The sequence below is a fragment of the Blennius ocellaris genome (assembly GCF_963422515.1).
Source record: "Blennius ocellaris genome assembly, chromosome: 21".
Classification (NCBI taxonomy): Eukaryota; Metazoa; Chordata; class Actinopteri; order Blenniiformes; family Blenniidae; genus Blennius; species Blennius ocellaris.
The window spans coordinates 3,714,735-3,733,696 of NC_137670.1; the positions used below are offsets into that span (position 1 = coordinate 3,714,735).

An 18,962-nucleotide genomic window follows, 5' to 3' on the forward strand; every position below is an offset into this window, starting at 1 on the left:
AGAGTGAGGTGGAGGAGAGGATAATGGTGGTGGAGGAGTTGAAGAGGAGAAAGAGTGAGGTGGAGGAGAGGATGACAGAGATGGAGGAGAGGATGATGGTAGTGGAGGAGGTGAAGAGGAGAAAGAGTGAGGTGGAGGAGAGGATGACAGAGATGGAGGAGAGGATGATGGTAGTGGAGGAGGTGAAGAGGAGATAGAGTGAGGTAGAGGAGAGGATGACAGAGATTGAGGAGAGGATGATGGTGGTGGAGGAGGTGAAGATGAGATAGAGTGAGGTGGAGGAGAGGATAGTGGTGGAGGAGGTGAAGAGGAGAAAGAGTGAGGTGGAGGAGAGGATGATAGTGGTGGAGGAGGTGAAGAGGAGATAGAGTGAGGTAGAGGAGAGGATGACAGAGATTGAGGAGAGGATGATGGTGGTGGAGGAGGTGAAGAGGAGAAAGAGTGAGGTGGAGGAGAGGATGACAGAGATGGAGGAGAGGATGATGGTGGTGGAGGAGGTGAAGATGAGATAGAGTGAGGTGGAGGAGAGGATAGTGGTGGAGGAGGTGAAGAGGAGAAAGAGTGAGGTGGAGGAGAGGATGATAGTGGTGGAGGAGGTGAAGAGGAGATAGAGTGAGGTGGAGGAGAGGATGACAGAGGTGGAGGAGAGGATGATGGTGGTGGAGGAGGTGAAGAGGAGAAAGAGAAAGGTGGAGAAGAGGATGACAGAGGTGGAGGAGGGGATGATAGTGGTGGAGGAGATGAAGAGGAGAAAGAGTGAGGTGGAGAAGAGGATGATAGTGGTGGAGGAGATAAAGAGGAGAAAGAGTGAGGTGGAGAAGAGGATGACAGAGGTGGAGGAGATGAAGAGGAGAAAGAGTGAGGTGGAGAAGAGGATGATAGTGGTGGAGGAGATAAAGAGGAGAAAGAGTGAGGTGGAGGAGAGGATGACAGAGGTGGAGTAGAGGATGATGGTGGCGGAGGAGATGAATAGAAGAAAGAGTGAGGTGGAGGACAGAATGATAGTGGTGGAGGAGGTGAAGAGGAGATAGAGTGAGGTGGAGGAGAGGATGACAGAGGTGGAGAAGGTGAAGAGGAGAAAGAGTGAGGTGGAGGAGGGGATGATGGAGGTGGAGGAGGTGAAGAGGAGAAAGAGTGAGGTGGAGGAGAGGATGATGGTGGTGGAGGAGGTGAAGAGGAGAAAAAGTGAGGTGGAACAGAGGATGGTGGAGGTGGAGAGAGGGAAGAGGTAAATGGAGGAGTGGCTGTAGAAAGCGGGGAGAGAAAACCAGTCAACAAAGAGAAGGATTGAGTTGGAGGAGGTGGAGAAGAGGAAATGATAGGTGGAGAGGGAGGATGAGTGGAAGAAGGAGGAGACTGGGGTGAAAGAGTAGATGGAGAAGGTGAAGAGTGGAGGGAGAGAGGTGGAGAAGAGGCATAAATTGAAGAAGATGGAGACTGAGGTGGAATATTGGATGGAGGAGGTGAAGAGGGGCGACATGTTGAGAAAGGAGAAGACTGAGGTGGAAAGTGGAAATGAGAGGAAGAGGAGGAAGAGTGAGGCGGAGGAGGTGAAGAGGGGGAAGAGAGAGGTGGAGGAGAGGATGACAGAGGTGAAGAGGGAGCAGAGATAAATGGAGGAGTGGCTGTAGCAGGTGGAGAAGGAGAACCAGAGAATGAAGAGAAGGACCGAGGTGGAGGAAGCAGAGAGAAGGAAGAGAGAGGCGGAGAGGGGGATGGAGCAGAAATGGGGGCATAAACAGGAGAAGGTGAGAATGGAGGAGGGGAAGGAAAAAGAGGAGAAGATGGGCCTGAGAGGGTGGTGCAGGAAGAAGGAGGAGGCGACGGAGACGCAAAACGAGGAGGAGGTGGAGGGCAAAGAACGAGAGGAGAGGGCAGGAAGAGGGGGGAGGGTGGAGGGAAGGAGGGGGAGAAAGGACTGTGGGGGGAGGACGGAAGAGGGGGGGAGTAAGGCAGCGACACCAAGTGAGGGAGAACAGGAGCGACAGGGAGGAGGTAAACAGGAGGAGTGGAGGGAGGAGAGGGGAAGTGAAAGACAGAGGAGGAGGAGGAGGAGGATGAGGCGGGGGGGACAGCAGACTGAGGGGAACGCCGAGGCGTTTGAGGACCGAGGGAGAGCGTGGGATTTCTGAGAACTTTTAGGAGGTATAGCGATTACCACAGTTCAGAAACAAAAAAAAAAACAAAAAAACACACAGAGCACAGAAAAACTGTTAAAGACAGGAAACGACAGACATTGAAGAGACAATGAGGTGAACACATGTTGGCGTTTACGAAGCGGCACAAAGCAGAGAGACTGCAGCGTCACCGGATTGCTTATCTCAGCCGATAAGCAATGTTTTAGGGAACAGTTCATAACAGGATGGTCAAAGTAATTTCACATCTTGCATGAGGGCTGGTTCTGCGACCGAGGAGAGAAGACCATGAGGGGAACTGGGGGGGGTTTAGAAATCCTCCTCATTATCCAGATGAGCACGGAGCCTTTATAGAACATTTTGTGCAACAACACATTGGACGCTCATTGCAACTGTACTGCATGAAAAGAAACCAGAGAAAGCTCATTAAAGCAGCTGTGTGTCGCAGGGCTGCCAGTTTTTTTTGTTTTTTTTTAATGACTTTTAAGAAACATTGTAACGACTTAAGAATGTAATATTAATGACCAAGTTTCTAATAGCTGTCAATAATGTCATTATTTAGGCCATTTAAAATGTATTACAGAATTACGTAACATATTTGAGTCACTATAGTTATAGTTATGACATTTTGTAACAACTAGAATAATGACAATACCTTGTCATGAAGTAACTGAGACAAGGTTTCCTTCAGGAGACAGGCTGGAAAATTGCTCAATGGTTTAACGGCTGTGACATTTTTTAGTGTATGAAAGAACTATGACTTGTTAATGTGAGGAAGACTAAAGACTAAAGTGCAATTTACGCTCTGAATGAATATGCATACAGTTATGTAGTTTTTTTTTTTTTTATCATTTAGTTGCATCTCTGCCTGGATCCTTGAAGCTTAAGACCGGAGCAGTACCACGGGTGGCCATGGGGGGGGGGGGGGGGGGGCGGTGATGAGATAAAGAGTGGATAAGAAATTGCAGAAAAGCCTCACAGAGCTTTGCAAACGATGACATCATCTCCGTTTCATTGTGGTTACGTCTGACTTTGAACCAGTTTACCTGGTTTAGTCGATACATGAAGAAGAAATGAGCTTGTTACCATCCACATGTATAAATAGTTGCTTCCCTGAGCGTCTCTGAAAATTTTTTTTCTTTTCCATGCAGAAGGTTTAAAAAAAGCGTCTAATGTCGGGTGACTCGACCATTAGCTGGAGAGGAAACTCGTTCTCGCTGCACTGGCAATCTAGTTGATGTGTCCTACAACTGGACCGGGAAGCGAGAGGCAGACGTCAGGAGGAGTTAGTGGGGCGAAGCGAGGAGCAGGGAATCGACTGTAGACGTTAGTCACTCAGAAGCAGGAGGAGGAGGAGGAGGAGGAGGAGGAAGAAGAGGAGGCAGCGGGGAGTCTTGCTGGTCTCAAAGCAGAGGAAGCTACAGAGGCTCGGAGAAAACCCAGGAGATGACAGGAACAGGACGGCAAACAGCAGATAGACATATATATACACTTTGGACACTTTAGAAAAAAAAAAAAAGGTGTTTCATTTTCAGCTCGTCTGCGAGAGGGTCAACAGAGTCAGACCAACGTGTCAAATAGGAAGAAAAAAAGAAAAAGGACACACTCTCGGACGAGCTGAAAAGGCTCCGCCCGTTTGAAGAGTGCCGAGTGTATCGCGGAAGACATGAGAGCAGCGGCGCGTCACACCAAAGCCAAAGCCATGCAGAGAGTTCTTCTCATCCGTCGGCGTCACTTCAAGTCATCTGGACAAAAAGATCCGCGGGGGCAGATCCTTGTGTTCAGATGACTCCAGGAAACCGAATCACACAAAACTGTAAATGAGGTCCATTTCAGAACTTTTGTCTCATTGTTGACCAACTCTCTCTTTTGCTTGGTCTGCTGGTTACGTTTCTTTTTAAAAATCGCATGCAGATGAAGCGTTAAGCATTGAAATGACATTAATCCGTACAACCAGTGCAGTGGATGGAGATTTCCCGCATTCCTCTCAACTTAAAGTAGAACATTGATCAAGATGAACAACTATTATCAATGTCACTGAATGAAATAAAGTGTTTTTTATTGAAATTCAATCCCTGCAGAGCCACAAAACATGTTTAACATTCAATTAATCATAAAGATATGCTGGTATTTTAATACAATCTTTTACCTGTTTTAGTCATTTTTAGCACTTTAGGAATAATCGGATGGTTTTGCTCACGTAGTGTTTTTAGTTTAATTGCTTGGCTGCTGTTTTTCAGTGTATTAAGATTTGCAAACCAATTTTCGGTGGCCATGTGTGGCGTTTTTAATTCTGCTTGACCGCCCCTCAGGGTCATCGGGAAATACTCATTTGCTCATACTCATAATATTTGTTAGTTATTTCTGGCTTTATTATACTTAAAATGTTCAAAATGTGTATGTTATTTCAGGATTAGTTGCTATATGCACCTGGCACCTCGGCTGCCTGAGTAAACAGTTGTTGCCTAGAAAATCAATGTAGAAATATAGTTTTTAGTTGCGTATTCACTCCACTCAAAATGTAGAAAACAAATTATGATTAAAACACAAAGAACAACTTCAATCTGGGCCCGAGTGGTGTAAATTACTCACATGGCCCTTTAGGGAAATTAATTGCTCACCCCTGCTTTTGAGTTATTTTAACCGATTTGTCCACGTCAAGTTCAATTTAGCTCACTTTAACAGTTTTGGATTTTCAAAAACATTTTTTTAGACATCAACCGTTATATGGCATTTAAGCTATTTTAGCTTTTGTATTTATTCCAGCAATTTTGTATTTGATTTAATAATTTTTTTTAGCTGTTTGTCTATTCATTATCACTGTTTGGTTATTTGCGCTTTTCTCTTCATATATTAAATATACAGATAAATCACGAGTATCATTGGCTGTGAAAGCAAATTGGATGAATAGCCATAATTCCCTCCAAGCATCTTTTTCAGTCAGGATTAGCTTACTTTAAAATACTAATATATCACTTGACCTGAAAGCTGAAAGTTAAAATTAGACATTTAATTTACCTTCACTGTGAGATAAAAGTCTACGTGAGAGATTGTCTGCCGTGCAACCAAATTAAAAATGGACAATCGTATTTATTTACAACGTAGTCTAGCGAGAGTGAAAGAAAACCACTGCAGACGAGGTACAGAGGTGGAGAAAAAAAAGTGCGTAAAAGTTCTGAAATGGTTCCCAGGCAGGAATTCATTGCCACATTTCATTGTCAGGAAGGAGGAAAGGCAGAAGTACAGAGGGAGAGAGAAAAGGACTTGCCATACCGCTGACAGCCAACATGCCATTACTTTAAACTGCCCTCTCTAATTAGCTTTTTCACGTGTCTTATTGATGCAGATCTGCAAATGTGCATCAGCAGAGATCTGACGAGACATAGACATCAAACAAAACTCTGTGGAACCAGACGACTGCCCCGTGTGAGGAAGAAGCTCGCTGGCTGGGTGGGGCAGCGGGTTCCTCAGACGGGGCGGAGATGGCGATCGTTCCCTTCATCATGCTTTTGTATCGTTTACAAAAACAAACAAACAGTGAAACACAAACTAAAGGTTTCATGCACCCAAAGTGGCACAGATTTTCCTGCACTTCATTAATATGGGAGAACAATTTCATCTTTTTTTTTTTTTTTCTTTCTTTCTTTCTTTGTCTTCTTTTGAAATTAAATCTGTTACTTGCCAATAAAGTTCCAAATGAATGGATTTCACTGCCCGGAGTGGGGGAAACTTTCCCAGCTGACCGCTCAATAAAGACGCCTGACTACGGGGTCCCTTTAATGGAGCGTTTTAAGTCGTGGGTTAACTTCTACGCTTTGCTCGGGCCTGATTGGTTCTCCATTTGTTCACACAGTCAGCTCTTATCTATCTGGCCGAGAGAGGAGGTGAAGAAGGGTGAAGGGATAGACTGAGAGATAGACTGAGAGTTCAGCTAGGGTGGGCTACACTTTACCATCGGACTGATCCGGGAATACTGCGTTATCATCGGCAAAGCAGCGTGTGCCTGAAATGTTACCGTAGTCAAATATGGGCCCTTCCAGCAAAGTCACAATATCCAACCGATTGATCTTAGTCAGCACCGCGGTTAAAGCGTCCGCTGGGGGGAGAGAGAGAGAGAGAGAGAGAGAGAGAGAGAGAGAGAAAGATTTCTTCACAAATCATATCACAGCATCATAAAGCACCGGCACAAATTCATATTTTTCCATTAACTTTATTCGTCTATTATTTATCGGATCAGGTGCTGCGACAAACACTTGTCTAAAGCAACGATCTAAAACACAACAGTGTATTCGTGTTGTGATGATAAGTTCAGCTAAAATACTTATTCCGACTTTAGAAATCATGCAACATGTCAGGCTTAATGACAACTATTTAACTTATTCTGTGGCTGTCATTGAATGAAAACTGTGGTAAACAGCTAGAATCACTGAGGAAACTCTGAAGGTGAAAGTTGTGTTACTGACGCACACACACACACGGTTTGCTTACTTGTGGCGTTTTTACCCTCCCTGTGCACCCATTTCTTTAGGAGCATGAAGCTCTGTGCTGTCAGGGAATTGGGGTTTTCCACTCTGATGAAGTTGATCTCTTCCACAGAGAAATCCAGCTCCCTGGCCAGCTCTGCAACAAACATCAATAAAACATGTAAGGAAAACAGTTTCATCACTGCACAGGGAGAGAAGATGGTTTGGTTGACCATAAAAATACTCGAATATCTGATATTTCATGTTTTTGAATCAATTCCCAGGATACAATATGGGTGTTTACATTATATTTACTATTTTCAGATCACCGTGTCCTTATTAAACAAAGTTAAAAGTTCTCATTATGCAGCTTGGATTCTATTTCCCGCATTGTTTGGACTAAACATACGATTTCATCGCTTCAGAGGCTGAGATGTGTTCACTCTTTTGCTTCTGTGTTTAACAACATAAGCTCAGGAGTACCCTCACACGAGGCCACATGTTGTCGGAATCATACCAAAAAAACTAAATAAACCAAATAATCTGCCCCCCCAAAAAAACCCCAATATTTGCCACGAAACATTCCCTCAAATAGTCAAATTCAAATGTCGCTGTGGCTCATGGTGCTGTTTCTTTAAGCTGCTCTGGCTGTGCGAATGCAATGATCATCCGTCAGATGAGTCCGTTTGCATTAGTCAGGCGCTGCACTGCAACAGGGTGTGACAGAAGACAGGAAAAGAGTGTGTCTGAGGGAGAGCTGCTCCCCGACTCACTCACACACACACACACATAGGCTGAAATGTTGAGTCATGCAACAAACGGCACCCGCCATCAGCTACAAAAGAGGATATCACGCTACAATCGAATGAAACGAGTGGCGATGGGCGTACGGTCAAAGCTCTGAGAAAGTATCATCTACAGCAGAGAAAGAGTGAAAAGCTGCCCGTAGTGATGAACTGCAGATGGAAAACCAGGAGAACACGATGTTCAGCAGACCTGCAGCTCCGCAACAGGAACGCATTAAATATGCATCAGACTAGTTTCCTTCGAGGGGGGGGGTAGGGGGGGGGAGCATTCACAAAAACACCACAATATGGAATCACACTTCTTTTATGGGCACGTCGTTACGATGCCACCCCATCCTCACACACACACACACACACACACACACACACACACACACACACACACACACACACACACACACACACACACACACACACACACACACACACACACACACACACACACACACACACACACACACACACACACTGGGCTGTGCTGTGCTGTGCTGTGCTGCAGTGCAGGCGGTCAGGCACTCGGGTTAAGCTGCAGGAGGACACGCCCTGATCTCAGCACAACAAACACACGATCACTTCTAAATACTTCCGAACAAATAAAATAGTTCAACATCATTTCCGAAAACATGTTTTACTTTCCGGAATGTTGATCAACACCAACGTGTAGAAGTTTTTATCAGATTAGATTGAATACCCGAGTGTTCTTTTTATAAGTGTAATGTTCACACTGATAACTCTGAATATTTCAACACAAGTTCTGATGAATATATGTATATTAAACATATGTCCGTGAAACTCACCATTTGCCTCGCAATGATTATTGGCAATAATGCAGTGGCATTTATTGTATTGGCAATAAATGCCACTGCGGAACTGCTCATTCGAGATAACGTTATTCTGTATGACCACCAGATGGCAGCAAACATTGTGAAACTCTCGGCCTTTATTTCTCTGAAGCCTCTCAACATGACGTACGAAACATGATGGGGGAGCCAAATGTGTCACACACAAATTATCTCAGTATCCATTGAGATCTCGGCTCCAAAAATCACATATTTTCTCTTTTTTGTTGTTGTTGTTGCACAGTAGGTGAATTGGTAGTTAGGTGAGTAGGTTGAATTATACACATGTGTTATGTGTCTGTATGTATACAAGTATGTTAGATTATTTACAAGGAGTTTATTAAAATTAAATGAAATACAATGAAATAAAATATTACTGGTGAGTTTCCAGACTCACCAGTCCAGCTGAGTCCGAGGTGGTCGGCTACTATCGCCATCCGGAGGTCTGTTCTCTCACAGGGACTCTGAGGGCCTGTGTGGTGGTGAGGGGGGGAGACAATCCGTTAACATCACATCGTGGCAACACTTACAGTACCAAACTACTCCAATGTGCTCCCCGGCACACAAGCACACCCATAAAAACATTTATGAGTGGAACAGACTGGGATCGTGAACTGAAAGTTTGTCTGTTTCAGCCTGGAGACGTTGATGTACTTTAACCATATAGATAAAAAGTTAATTAAAGGGCCTTCTTAATTAAAATAGTCTTCTTTTTGCCATTTTCCCGATGAGTCTGTGCTGAAACAACTTAAAGACCAACTTTAGCTCACTGTCCCAAGTCTCACTTTGAAAAAGAGAGAGAAAAAAGTTTTCTGGCCACGCCTTCCTCAAAACCTCACCTCACGTAAAGGACCCATGTTAAAAAGAACGTTTGTGACTTTTAAAATGCTTCGGAATAGGATACACAGGATGAAACAAAAGTTCTATCAACTAAACAAACTATACTCTCTATGAAACGGCACGATTAATGATTTTAGCTTAGGTGCATGTATAACTTAATTCAATCTCAAACAAAAAGACAGCACAAGGACCTATAAACAATCACAACACAATTTTAAAAACAAAACCTCCTATAAAGAGATTTAAGAAAAAAAATGTGTGATCTGCAACCTCATCAGCGTCAGAGTTTCCTTCATGTTTGCAAAAGTCCGTCGCTGGTTTGGCTGCATGATTTGTTAAACAGGCCTTGCATGTCTTTCAGTATTCGGTCGAGGTTACGTGACAAAATTTTCAAGCTAAAACGCAAAACTTTTGTAACGGTTTGGGATCCTTTTACACAATGACAGTTCTCAAGGCAGAACCTTTAAAAAAACACTTCGGCTATGTCTCCATGGAAATAGAGGAAATGCTGCTACTGCACGTGTGCCACTGTAAGTTAGTTCTGCACATGCTCAGTAGGTGACATTTTGAAATTTTGAAGAGGTGCGAGGCCAGAAAAGAAAAGAACAGAATAACAATTCACATTAAAGTACTTGAAGATTAGTTATTTTCTTAATATTTAAGAGTAGTGAGATAAAACAAAGTTTGTACCACATCACTAACAACAGACAATCTACCGTCAGGCAACATTCCCTCTCACGGTCAAAAGCAATTCATGGCTTTAACTTGAAATCAAAAGTGATCCAGCTGCACCAGCTGTTCCGCCACGTTGCACCAAACTGGCTGCTTCACTTGTGTGCGAGACCCCGAGACTCACGTATGATCGTCAAGTTCGGCCGATGAATTGTTTTCACTGTGATCTAAGAGTACCACCAAATAATATCTACAGACCAGGCAAGCAGACCCAAAAAAAACAAACACAGGATTAGAGTTTCCCTACATCTCAGTCATGTCCAGAGTGCAGGTGAGTGGTGTGGTTCCATAAGTGTGCAAACTCGCTAAATCTCAGTGTGACGAGAAACTAAAGGTGTGTGGTAACCAACAGCAATAGACAGAAATGCATAATCAACCCTAACCTTGCCTCAATCGTCAACTGACACTAATGATACTGAAACTATCGCCCTTGTACCTTTTCTTTGATACACCAAATGGCTCGCTGTTGTAAAGCTTTCACCACTTCTAAATTATTTTAAAGAGGTGATTAAATTGCGCTCCGTTCCATAACAGATTGAAACAAGTGAAAGTAAGTGCTCGATTCAGGGAGTCTGTCACAGGTTGCTGGTGTCTTGGCTCTACGTCTTAAGTCGAGGCGGCACAGGACAGAGGTAACACGGACAGGAAGAGGAAATGACGGCTACACTCAGAACGTCACATCACAGGGCACCCACAACAGCTGCATGCATCTCGTTAGAGAGAGATCAGAGTAGAACACAAGTGTTTAGAAAGAGTTACAAACTAGTCTCGTTCTCCGTGACAGGAGCCGTGATTGGTTGATCAACCTGACTCCCTTCCTCCTTCTGCTCCTTGCCTCCAAGTGTCGGCCTACTCTTCCTCCTCCTCCTCCTCATCCTCCCACTGATGGCCTGCTCAACCTCAGCTCTCGCATCTCTAGCAGATGGTGTTGATGTGGTGGTGCAGGTGGAGGTGGAGGTAGAGGTAGAGGTGCGTGAAGGGCAGGATCGTCTAGAAGCTCTAGATGGTTCTGACAGGGAAGTGTTCCTGGTAGTGGTGAGGCTGCAGCTCTCGCCGTCCTCAGTGGGCAGTTCTTCGCCCTCTATCTTTCCTTCAGCCTCCTTGGAGATGGTCCTGGTCAAAGAGTCGGCTGCCTGGCTACGGTCGCTTCCTGTTTTAGACTTTTTGGAGACCATTGGATGGTTTTGTTTCCCCCTTTCTCTTGTGGTACTTTTACCAGAGGGTTTTATTAAACGGCTGCTCACTGGGGCTTTACAAACCCCTGAATATTTAATGCTGCTTTTGCTGACTGCGGAAAGGGCTCTGACCTGCTTCTGTGAACACAGAGTGTCCTGAATGGCTTTCATCACTGGGATTTTTGACTTAGGAAGTAAATTCTCAAACGGGTCTAATCTTTCCCTGACTTTATACGTTGCATGTTTCCTGACTGGGATTTTGTTGTGCTTCTCTTTCACTGTTGACGGACTTTGACTGCATAGTTTGTGGCTGGATACCCTCCGTGGTAACCTGGACTTGAATATGTGGCCCTTCGCCTCTTTGGCTTCTGTGTTTGTTATTGCTACATTAGGAAAATCTCTTCTGTTTCCCTCTAACTGGCTGAAGGACGCTTCTATCCTGTTGACCTCCTGCAGAGCGGGTCCTGAAGAGGACAACAAGTTGAACACAGTACTGCCAGCCTGAAAGACATCTGAATGGTCAGAATGGGAGTCAGCGGTCGTGCTACTGGTATTGCTGCTTCGTGTTTTGGAAGAGCAGATCTGTTGTGAAGGTGCGGAAGAATAATTAGTGCTTTGGTAAAAAGTGGACTGACTTTGCGAGGTCCAACCAAAGTAGTCCCTCTGCTCGGCTGTACCTGAAGAAGTGGATTGATAATCTGCCATGCATGGCGATCTGTTGTTCAAACAGCTATCTGTCGTGTCACAACAGTGTGTATAGTTTGATGCTGCACAGTAAAATGTATCTGCAGTTGTTCCTGAGGTTTTGTCATTACAAAAATCAAAGGTGCATGTTGCTCTAGATCTGTTAGTGCCATTTGAAGCACCGGAAGTTTTATTACATGAAGGCTTGACTCCTGTTTTAAAAGTGGAAAATTTAGGCTCAGTGTTGGATGCTGAGCATGTGCTGTAACTTCCAGCAACATTTGATATTTCTAGTTGGACAGTTGTGGTCTGAATGGAGACTTGAGGGACAGAAAATGTATTTGTGGGATCTTGTGTGATAACCTGATCCCTGTGTTGTGTGGAGGCATCTGAGTCCAAGTCTCTGACTCTGTACCTGCCCGCTGAGTAGTAATGCTCACCAATCTGAAAAAACTGGAGCCTCTCCTCCACCATGTCCCTCTTGCTCATGTCAATCGCACCACTGCGTGTCATCTCAAACATCTTCCCTTCATGGAAGGGGAATGGGTTTGGCTCGCTCGTCGGCGTGCTATCGTCCGTTGGCGTTCGGGCCGGGGTCGTGTCTGGTGTTGTTGCCTGGGACTGGTCTTCGACTGCCAGTCCGAAAGGCTTAGGCTCACCAGTGCTTCCCTGTGCCCCTCCCATGTCAACAACCTCTTCTTCACCACTTTTGTTGGGCCAGGGGTCAAAGTCCAGCCCTTTCGTGGCAACAGTCTTGAAGGGAGAGTTAAACTCCTCTTCCAACTTGTAACTAAAATAAGTGTCTGAAAATCCCTCTTTGTCTGAACCTTTTTGTTCCTGAGCTTTACCTCCGTCTTTACTAACATCTTCAGGTTTGCCACCATTTGAGGGGGGGTCTTTTTTGAAAGTGTCCTTTTGGCATTCCTCGGGAGTTTTCTCCTCTTCAATAACTTCCAGTTTTGTTGGCGGAAAAGAGCGGTCAGTGGACCGATATGTGTCCGTTGCCCAGACGTCCCTGCGGCTATCTGGAAGTCCGTACAGCCGTAAATCTGCCTGCTCACACAAACCATCGTCCTCATCCTGAAGTTCATATCCATCGAGGGAGTCTATTTCTGTGGCATCGGTGTCGTGAGAAAATTCAGCAGTTGTGGCTATTGAACAGTCTGTTATGGACTGGTCATTTCCATTCTGCTCATATTCATAGTCCTCAACTTTTCCATTGGAACCTTTAGAACCATTGCTGGAACCATTGCTGCCATTAGTCCCATTATGATGGTCTTTGCTATTTCCATTTTTATCCTGTTTTTTGAGTTTCGATGCCTTTTCTTTCTCCTTCCTCTTCTCCTCCTCCTCAGGGGTTTTATAAGTGAATTTCTTACATGGTATTGTCTGGAAGATCGACTCGTCGTCATCATCCTTTGACTGATCGTCATCTGTCTCGGGGGGCACTGGCGAAGGAGGCTGTATGCGAATAATTGGCTCAGTGAGCAGATATTTGTCGTGTTCTTCCTGCAAGTTCACCTCCATCATTTCCGTCTCAGTCTCGGAAGAGGCGCAAGAACCCTTCCTCTCTGGATCTGACATTTCTGAAGAGGAGTCGAGGGGGGGAGGGGGAGGAAACTCGATGTATGCAATGCCTTTATCTTTTGACACTTCTTGGTGCTCCTGTAATGTTATTTGATTAATGACCGTCATTTCATCCAGTTCAAAATCATCGATTAATTCCTGCTGGTTGTCGATAACTTCAGTGTCTTCCTTATTAGCATTAGCAAGGTCTGCTTGGGTAACACGGGCATTAGTTTCACTTTCTCTTTTGGTCTCTCCAAAAGGAAAAGCCACCTTGCCCTGATTGTCTTCCTCTGATTCCTCAGAAACTTCCATGATGGTGCTTGGTTTTCCCGGCATGAATCCCATGAAGCCGTCAGGGGTCCGACATGTAAGGTCGTAGCTTATCTCCTCAGAGCTGGGGGTCTCTGGGGTAAGAGGACTTTTCCCTGAGCTGTCTATGAATGAGACCTGCTCAAGTGTGTCGTCGTCTGGACTGATGGGACTGAGTCCTGGGTTTGACTTCTGTCTCACAATGGAAACGGCTCCTTTGGCTTCCCTCTCCGCCTGCCGGCCCACCTGGACACTAACATAAACTGGTAATGTTTTGATGCCCTTGAAGTTCTCTTTGGTTGTTACGGCAACTGGAGGTGTTATGACTTTCTCCAGCATTTCTCTCGGGCTTGGAAGGTTGTTAGAATTAGAATCTTTGGGAGCGTTATCAAGAATCTCGAAGGTTAAATCTGTTTTCGGTGGGGCTTTCTCAGGACTCTTGATTTTACATAGTGTAGGTATTTGTGAGGGTTTAGCTGCTGTCTGTTTCTTTGTGAGGTCATTATCCAAAGACAGGGATGGTGTTCTCACAGGAATTTGTGATTCAGTCTTTTTTCTGAGGTTTTTATTTACTGGTTCCTCGCCATCTTGTTTAGTTGTCTCAAGTATTTTCTCCCTGGTAGGCGATTCAGTTTTGGCGATTTGTTGATGTCTTTTAGCACTGCTGCCTGTTTCTTCTAATTTAGCAGTATCTTGACTGACTGAAGTCTGAATTTTATGGCTTTCTTTAATATCCTGAGTAACACTTGACGTAATATGTTTCATTTTCGTAACTTTATCAGTCTTAGAGTCACTAACTGGTACTGACGCTTCAGAGATATTTTTGTTGGGCAGCTTGTCTACTTTTGGCACTTTAGATGTTGACAAAGTAGGTTTATTTACAGCTGTGTCTTTCCCAACGTCTTTTTTCTGGCTTTCTTCTGATGCATCAGATACCCTGGGTTTTCCTGTAGAACTAAACTGATAAACAGGAAGTTTGCTCTCTTGTAATTTCTTTATTGAAGGCTTTGGCTGCACTGGAGGGGGAGTTTTGGTTGGACTGCACTGATCGAATTTCTGAGCCTCAGATTCAAATTTCATTCTTACTGCACTTACTTTAGATGTTGATTTTACATGAGCGGGCGAAGATGGTTCGGACTCACTGGTCTGAGTTTGCTTGATTTTATCCTCACTTGTATGAGAGAAAACAGTTTTCTGCGGGCTGCTCGGTAAGCTACAGCTTTTCTTTTCAGCTGCTGTTGTGTCACCAAACACTCTATTCACTGAAGGCTCCCTGAGTTTGCTTTTGAATCCCTCTTCTCCTACTTTAGGCTTCTGCTGTATTTTTTCGGGACTGCTGCAGGCTGAGCTCGGCCAAGACCTTGGTTCCTTTAGCTCTCGTCGCACTGGCTTTTTCTCAGGGGACTGTAGCTCATCGTTGAGCTTCTCAGTTTTGTCGCGGAAGAACTGCGATACCTCACTGAGCTTTTCCTCAGCTTCTTTCACACTTTGATCCACCCTATCCTCATAAAGAAGCTTGTCCCTGCTCCTGTCATGTTTATCCTCCGTAAATCGCATCCAAACTGCATGTTTGGGGCTGCCTGGTTCTGTGGAGTAATGGAGCACTGTCACTTTATCAAATTGAGATGGCTCCTCCCTGTGCGAGTATTTAGCAGACTTAGGAGTTCCATCTTTGGATGACTTTGAGACAAACTCTCTTTTGGGGCTACCGTGTCCCACGCCCTCAGTGCCCCGGCAACCACCATCTTCAGAAACTAGGTAGCGGTTTCTGTCAGCCATGGTTTCCTCCGTGTCAGAGTGAGAAAGCGGTGACGCGTCAAGTTTCTCTGAGAGAAGCATTTTCTCAGCAAACCTATAGGACTCCCCTCGAATCTCTGACAGCTCGTCATCACAGTATTCTATAGAGTGTTGGCTCAATAGTTTCAATGCTTTATACGAGTCATCGGCTATTAGCTGTGCGGAACTCGGTCGACTGTCTTCCTCCTGTGACACTGGGGTGTTAACGCGCGATGTTTCTAGGAAGGAGGGCAAGGATTCTTCGGCAGTAAGCTCCTCCTCTTCCTGTTGAACCTCATCATAGTCAGTGAGTTCTCTTATTCCCCGGTCACTTTTATAGACGTAAAGCTCAGGGTGTTTCTTGGTTTCTCTGAAAATAACCTCAGTGGGCTCTGCTGTGCTGTGACCCTTTTCAATATGAACTTCAATTATCCTTTCAACCTTAGGCTTGGATTTAATGTCTCGGTCAAGGAATCTAGGTGTCAACTCATCACCTTTAACAGAATCCTGATTAGCTTTGTGTTCAAAAAGGCCGGCCAGGTCTTTGGATGGGTCCCTACCTGACTGGAAGGCTTTCATGATATCCCTTACAGACATGGCTTCTTCTATCAGCTCTGCACCATCAGTCAGCTGGGGCTTGTGATAGACCATTCTAGTGGTCGTAGTAATATGAGTTTCCTCTTTGAGACACATGCTTTTGTTCATATCGTCTTCTGGTATTTTCATTTGCAGAGCTTTGCTGGAGCTCGCTAAAGCCACTTCTGGCTCTAACGCCGGAAGTGCGGATGCAGCTTCTTCCATACGTCCGGGTTCACAAGGTTCATCTGGCTGCTCAAAACTCCTAATGTGAACAACTTCCGTCCTGGTCTCAGTTACACAGGGTGGGATCGGCGAATCAGTGAATAAAGGTTTGGGTCCTGTGCTTTCTGCACTCTGGGGAGCAGAAGGGGTCTTTTCACTCCGGGTCTCAAATCCGCTGTCTGACAACGGACTTTTATCCTGCTCATGAGACAGGTCCTCGGGTGACTCCAAAATAGTGTCTGACCCCTGATATGACTCAGCAAGTTTGCTGAGGTCCTTCTCTGAAGGAGACCTGAGCATGCCTGAGACTGGAGGTGGCATTTTGAGTTTGTGCTCTTGTATTGACATGGATGGTTTGAGAACACGTTTCTGTTTCTCCTCTCCTTCTCCCTCCCTTTTCGTTTCCTCCTCATACCTACATTTTCGCTCGGCCATTTTTAAGAGAGAGCTTGCACCAATGTCATTTGTTAAATAGTCTACTACTTTTGCCAAGTCTAGATCTTTGCTAGCCTGGTGTTTCAAAAGGAGGGTATTTCCATCAAAATAGTCTGAGAGGATGCTTCTTTGCGCCTCTTCAATTTCATCTTTAGAAAATTCCTCCCAATCATCCTCTGAACCTTTGTCTTTACCTGGAATAGTCTTGCCTTCACTCACGATATCTTTCTGTAAAATCTCACTCACTTTTACCAAATCTTCTTTCACTTTCTCTACTAGAGTAAATGGCTCTTCATCCTCTAACTTGGTCTCTTTAGGAGTGCCGGTCTGTGATGTCTGGACAGTTTTAGCTGCAGTTTGTGTGTCTGTCTGGAGGATTGCTGTCATTCTGATCAAGTCTTGTTTCATATCTGCTACGTCTCTCAGTATCTCACGATTGGAAGCTGCAGTTGGGTGGATGATGGGAGGTGTGATAAATGGGGGTGATTTTAATTGGGACTTAAGTTTTGTTGCAGTAACACAGGAAGACATAGAGGAAGAGGATGATGATGAAGCACGCGGGGAATCGGGAAGTGCCATTTTGAGGGACCCAGGGCCTGGTTTGACAGGGGTCTCTGGGATAACGTTAACCAATGAGTAAACAGGTACATTATTGGACCAGGTATTGGATGACACTGCTGCACTTGGGGAGGCAGCAGATCTCAGTGAACCGTAAGCAGAGGTTGCTGGTGCAGACCTTCGCGGGGAGGACAGTGATTTAAGAGTGCCATAGCCCGAGACAGAGTATGAGTCTATAGCTTCGTTTAGGGCGGCGCTGACACCCGAGGTTGCTGCCTGGGTTGTGGCGAGGATCCTCTCCTGAAGGCTGCTACTTCTCTCTGACACAAGACGTGAGGAGGGAGAGGATGGCGTGGAGGAGGAGGAGGAGGGATATTTAACGGGTGAGACCGATCCGTTCATCATGGACAGTTCTGAGGAAGCGATGGTTGTGTGACCTGCTGAGGAGAGAGACGAGAGAGGCGACCTTCCTGTTCGAGGTGAGAGTGAATCTACAGAGGGTTTTAATGAGGACAGGCCAGTTTTAACAGAGGAAAGGGTCGGTGCCCCTGCATCTGTCATCGTTGTAGAGCCAAGGGGAGTTTTATAAGGCAGGTTGGAGTTGTACATGCTGTATGGAGCCTTTGAGGTTGCGGAAGCAGGACTGGGAGCTGAAGACCTCTCTGGTAAAGAACCATTAGGTATCGAGTGAAGTGGTGAAGTCCGTGACGTGTATGCAGAAGCAAGGTGTTTGATGGAAGCTGGATCTGTGGCAGATTTGCACGGGCTCCCAGAGGAAACAAGACTGGCAGACCCTTGGACGGGGTACTGGCCCGGCTGGACAACAGTTTTAATCGGGGAGGGCATAGTCCTGTACGACCTGATGGGGGATGAAGACACTATTTCACTGACGGATTTAACTGGGGAAGGAATGGAAGGTCCTGATAGCGAAGCTCCAAGAGTGGCTTTGATAGTTGCAGCACATGCAGGTGACGGTGCTGAGGGGTGCCAGATGGATTTTAATGGAGAAGCAGCTGGTGAGCCTGTCGGTGAATCGGTAGGGGTGATGGAACCCCCCACTCCGACGGGCCTTGTTTGGCCAGGGACGGTAATAGGAGCAGTCGACCATGGTGGGTAAGTTCTGGTTGGAAAGACAGGTTTGTGAGGGTAACCACCAGGCAGTGTTCTTGCTGTTGCGCTTCGCTCAAGTGCCGTTTCTTCGGGTGAAATTGTAGAAATAATGACGAAGAAGGAATGGTAGAAATAATAAAAAATGGATGAGGAAACGGTAAAGATAACATAAAATTATGTTGGGAGAAAAAGGGAGGGGGGAAATATGAAAGAAGAGGAGATCAGAGGAGGAAGAGTTGGTCAGTGATGCAGTCCTAGTATTAAGGTAGGAAAAAACAGAGCAGTTTTATATGCCAAGGTAAGAAATGTGAGTATAGACCAAAGATGGCAGGACAAAACAAACAGCTGTGTCACAGTGTGATTCAGGACATTGGGATGACTCCAACCACATCAACAGCACTGACAACAAAAGAAATTAGAAAAACAAAGCACATACAGCAGCAAAGGAAAATCAAAAGACGATGACATCGACCAACAAATGACAACGGAATTATGGCAAAAGACAAATGCACTGGGATTGAGACAAAAAATAACTTCTCTCTTTGGACTTAAGAAGTTCTAGTAGTGGCGTATGGATTCTAGCTCTCGTTTCAATCCGCTTTTTAAAGTGCCTTTTATCTGTTTGGTTAAAAAAAAAAAAAATGAAAACTGACAGATTCCCCAAAGACAATTTGGACAATGGTACAATAGAGCCAAAGGCTACAGAAGTTTCCATTTCCCTTTAAATAAA

The 18,962-nt window shown here is 45.1% G+C and overlaps 1 protein-coding gene across 1 annotated transcript in view; it reads right to left on the reverse strand.

Moving 5' to 3' along the window:
• LOC308145616 (uncharacterized protein) overlaps nt 1-18,962 on the reverse strand; it is a gene marked incomplete at its 5' end in the record, with an annotated part of 97,983 nt that overhangs the window by 6,935 nt on the left and 72,086 nt on the right. The window contains 3 exons of the mRNA XM_080517085.1: nt 6,088-6,231; nt 6,624-6,755; nt 8,641-8,715. Of these exons, the coding sequence (XP_080373211.1) occupies nt 6,088-6,231; nt 6,624-6,755; nt 8,641-8,715 (351 nt within the window). The remainder of the gene's footprint in view (nt 1-6,087; nt 6,232-6,623; nt 6,756-8,640; nt 8,716-18,962) is intronic.